The sequence below is a fragment of the Olea europaea genome, chromosome 2 (genome assembly GCF_002742605.1).
Source record: "Olea europaea var. sylvestris chromosome 2, O_europaea_v1, whole genome shotgun sequence".
Taxonomy (NCBI): Eukaryota; Viridiplantae; Streptophyta; class Magnoliopsida; order Lamiales; family Oleaceae; genus Olea; species Olea europaea.
In genome coordinates, this window is record NC_036238.1 from 29,467,912 (window position 1) to 29,472,772 (window position 4,861).

Consider the following 4,861-nt stretch of genomic DNA (forward strand, 5'->3'; position numbering starts at 1 on the left):
TAATAATAATAATCAATTTTTTTCTTGTAACCCCAAATTAATTAATTGATTAACATGCGGTTTGTTTTTCCATACAATAATCATCTATGGCAAAAAATACAAATACAAAGGAACAAACACACTTTGCTACACAACTGACAACACATATTTTGCAGTCATCTATGGCAAAAAATACAAATACAAAGGAATAAACACACCTTGCTACACAACACATATTTTGCAGTCTTTTACTGCCGTTTATCTTGAGTCCCTGAAATCTCTCCCCTGTTCTTCGGCTTTGCTGGGATAACTTTGGCAGGGGTCGACCGCTCTGATTGAGAGAACTGAATCAAGATTTGCATAAGAATTGTGACAATTGCCAATGCTGCTGCTGAAAAAGTGAGACCTTTCCATGAGGAGAGAAGAGAGGACCACTGGAAAAATTTGAGAGCCCCCAAAACGAGTAGAATTGCCCAACAAACGACAACCTGTTATTGTGAAAAGGCAAGCCGTTAGTTTGACACAACCAATGCATAAAGAGAGAGAGAGAGAGGGAGAGATGCGTGTTTGACTTAGCTTAAAACATTTTACTGTCAAAATAAGCAACTTATTTCCAACTTTCACCAATAAAAATTTCATTTATTTTATACTAATTTAATGCATTTACCAATAGGGACTTCACTGGCCGGCCAGTGTCTTGCAATTGTTCACCAAAGGAACCCTCGGCTGCATGCTTGTCCAATAACTTATCCTAATTCACAAGAAAGCAAACAGAAAAAAGGATCATCACAAGTCACATGCTGCAACCAGATAAATTTTTCGTATTCTTTAGATACCCTCTTTCTCCAATTGTCAACAGTTTCGAAAGAAGTAAATATCAAAACTTAAGGAAACAATTATAAGTGTGCACCTTGGCCGCAAAGGCATCCTTACACCACTGAGCAACGGCATCATCTGTTTCAGGCAAATCCTTCATCAAGTGTCGCTTGAGGTGGACATGCATCTGCACAATGGGAAATTATTAATGTCTAAAGAAAGGGGAAAAAGGAAAAGGAAAAAAAAAAACAGCATCCTAGCACGATGATCAGATTGTCAAAGCTAATTCTTCACAGGTATAAAACAACGGGTAATTTCATTTAGAAACGAATGCTTTTCCAAAATATATTACAATCCTATTATAGAACATTTGCTAGTCCTAGATAACTATAGCGCATATATACCAGGCTATTATGATAAAGAGTACAAATTTATTTAGCTTACATTGCGTGCAGTAAATTCTTCTGATTCCTGACCCATAACATTTGCATTGCTGTAAAGGGGAAATGGCAAAAGGAACACAAAAAGATATCTTTTTCCAGTCTGACTTGACTACGTTATATTTTTTCGTTTATAAGATGCACATACATACTATAAAAACTCTCTACCTGTGCTCAAAAAAACAAAAAAAAATATTCCTAGCTACATTCAACTGCCATTATATTATAACAGGTTTAAGTAACAATAGAGCTCCAAGTTATCAGAATTTGCAGGCTTACCACAGAAGGTTGCCCCTTAAAGAGTCTTATCATGGTAGGTGCAGGCGAAGTTTTGGGGATAGCAACAGTTACATCATAAATGGCCGGAACAAATGTGCGCATATGACTTACTGCAGTCACAAAACCCTGAAAACGAGCAACAGATTTTATTGGGCAAATTGAATAATGTACAACCTTGGAGAACAAAAGGATACCCTCACTCAAGTCAATGCATGATCAAAGCAATTGTATCCTCGAGTATAATAACCATACACACAGAAAAGAAATTAAGCAGTAGCGGTATTGGAAAAGTTACGGTACTTCACAACTTCACATCAAGCACAAAAAAGTTAGTTTATTTTGAGCCTTTATTAAAAGTCAAAGGGAAGCAGTTAATAATTTTGAAAGAATAAATAACAGAGCTGTAACAGGTCAAAGACGTGCAAATTACAGGATACTGTGATGAAAAAATTGCAAACCTATAAGAAGACAAGCAAGGCAAATAGAAACAAATAACGAAATGCTCTTTATTTCAAGCAAGATATTCTGATAAAAATGACTGTTGTTTAGAACATGAAAACAACCCAAAACTCTTGGGTCAAAAGGCTGCGGCAAAGGTGATACCATGGTCCATCAGACTCGCACAGTCGCACTCACTGACATGCTACCAAAAGGTAGTTCAACAGTTAATCCAAGAGAATAAATTGAAACACCACGTTTAGAATTGTTGAAACATGGAAAGGGAAGACAAGAAACAAACCAAGAACTATAAAGACAAATAAAACAGCAGTAGCACTAGATAATTTATCGTTTACAGAAACAGGTGCAGTTGGAAACCTTTGTACGAGGAATCAAAACATTCCTTGGAACAGCCATCCCTGCTGAAGTAGCATATTGTTGAGCAGCCAAAAGCTTTGCTTGAGTAAATCGAGTACCTTCCACAAAAAGTGCCAGCCAAAAGGGCAGAGGGTAATCCCTTAACCGTTGAAGACCTGACTGCAATAGATGTCCACTAACTCCAAATTAAGATTAAACCAAACAGTTAAAGAAGCAAATAACTGGAGAGGAAAACGCATCATAGATAACCAAAAACGACTGGTATGAACATCCACGTAGCCCCCGTTTGGCCCCCATTATTTCTCATTAAATTAAATTAAATTTTTCTCTCTCCTATTTTCAACCACACAATCTTCAATAAAATAATATTACACGTAAATCAAAAACTTTTCTTTTATTTTCAACCACTCATTTTTCTAAAAAACACTATTCAAAACATTATAATTTCTAAATAATGGGGCTCAAACAGGGGCATACATAATGGACAACAAAAAAATTAATCGTTCAAAATACCTTTAAAGTTTCATCTTTTGCCCAGCTTCTTTCAAGAAAAAGATACTCTGAAAACCACATGGACCATCCTATGACCTGCATATATTGGTTGCAACAGCATGCATGTTTATGCATATCTTATTCAATACCTCAAATAAAAGGGTAGGGAGTGAACAAATTAAGGGATGCGATAAATGAACAAGAATACAACAGGAATTTTAAGTCTAGTACTGCTATCTATGAATACTTTTTAGACTTTTTCAGCAACAGCAGAAATATAAAACTTAGAAAGATCTCACAATATGAAACTTAGTAATATCTCACTACATGATTTCGAATACCTTCGAAAGGTTAGTCACCCTGACAGAGCGACCTTCACAGTGATATTAAATACTTATAAACTTCAGATTTGATAAAAACCAATAAAAAACTTAAAGTTATTTCATTACAAGAACCACTGGAGTTTGGTCAATAACATTTCTTGACCATCAAAATAAAGTCAAATTAGTAATGATACAAAAAAACATTATTTTGAAACCGGTCATAGTTTTTCTGGATTTAAATCATCAATCAGTAAAGCACATTTCTCCATTGTCATACACAATAATTTATATGCTGATATGTAATAACGTTCAAGAAGCTGACAGTTCTACAAAGTATAGAGATCAATAATATATAAATAGCCAGTTCATAACAACTTAGAAGGTAGAAGGTGAATTTAAGATAAAAACAAAGGCTCATTTAGCAAATTTGAACAAGAATTGACATAAAATACTTACTGGAAGGAGCTTTGATGATTTTTTCATAACAGCTAAAGTGCTTCCAAGGCAACCTGATCGCTGCCATTAAAAGAAGGATCAATCAGAAGAATTTAACATAAAATGATGATGCTAAAAACAGAATTCAAATCAAGCATTAGCAAGGATATCGCACAATTCCAAAGCTAGTAAAACAATTCTTTTCAAATCTGTCTGTATGTCAGAGTGTCTACTAGTGTATCCATATGTATGAGCAAGAATCTGAATTAAGAAACATTCCATACCCACTTTATCCCACAATGAATGTTCTAATTTTACTCAGTATGACCATTTCTTTCTAATTCAGTTCCATGTCTAAGAAAAAAATATTGGCTACATCAAGACCAATATCGACCATGTTTAATTGCTCACACCAATGCCTAAGGGTATATTTACATATTCTATGCAGATTAAGGTGCAATTGGCTAATTAATTCTCTTAATTGAGTTCACCTGGAATTAAATGGTATTTGGGCCTTTAAAAGTAGCTGGTTTTCAAGCCTTACAAAATTGGTTTATTGCTTCCGAAATTGGGAACCCGGTTTTTTAGAAAACCAATTTATTTCTTTAAATATTGTTTCTCAGGTTTATCTAAAAGTCTTTAAGCCAGGCCTTCAGAAATTAGGTTTACATTTCACTTCGTCGACTGTTTTCTTTAATCAGCTTCAACCCCTTCCACGCATGGGACATGTCCGTTTCCATATCCTCTTCTTATGAAGGATCTGAGACAGATCCCACACACGTACTTGTATCATATGTGCTTCATTTCAAATGAAGAGTCTGAGCATCATAGCAAGCATTACATGATAAAGCATAGAGTGAACATTTTTCATATCTTAAAAAGGATAATATTTAAATTTTGCTTCCGATTTCAACACAACATCCAACATTTGACAATCTTTTCCTTCTATTTTTCGACTTATCAAATTCCCGTCTGGAAATTTTTCTATGCTCTGCAACCTCCGATGAAGACTCTGGCGTGACCTTCGGTTATTGAGAAATGGAGCTCCCCTCACAATCCAAAATAACTCAGTCACCACACCCCCACACAATCGGCCTCACGCCACAAATCAGATCCTCCGACCAACCAATTCACACACAGGCGGCGATTTCTGTGGAAACCCTAGAGCCGCCCAACCGATTTCCACCAGTTCCGGCCAGAGTTGGAGCAGACGCGCCTCACCGGCGGCATCAGCAGGGACCGGCGACCCCCGCCGGTGACCTGCCTCCCACACGCGCCGCT

The 4,861-nt window shown here is 36.3% G+C and overlaps 1 protein-coding gene across 1 annotated transcript in view; it reads right to left on the reverse strand.

Annotated features, from left to right (window-relative positions):
* The window catches only part of LOC111370079 (1-acyl-sn-glycerol-3-phosphate acyltransferase 2-like), a 13,825-nt gene continuing 8,964 nt past the window's right edge, over positions 1 to 4,861 (reverse strand). The window contains exons 5-11 of the mRNA XM_022991787.1: positions 3,602 to 3,661; positions 2,844 to 2,918; positions 2,331 to 2,489; positions 1,515 to 1,640; positions 890 to 982; positions 647 to 730; positions 1 to 467 (exon numbers count right to left, since the gene is read on the reverse strand). Of these exons, the coding sequence (XP_022847555.1) occupies positions 228 to 467; positions 647 to 730; positions 890 to 982; positions 1,515 to 1,640; positions 2,331 to 2,489; positions 2,844 to 2,918; positions 3,602 to 3,661 (837 nt within the window). The 3' untranslated portion in view covers positions 1 to 227. The remainder of the gene's footprint in view (positions 468 to 646; positions 731 to 889; positions 983 to 1,514; positions 1,641 to 2,330; positions 2,490 to 2,843; positions 2,919 to 3,601; positions 3,662 to 4,861) is intronic.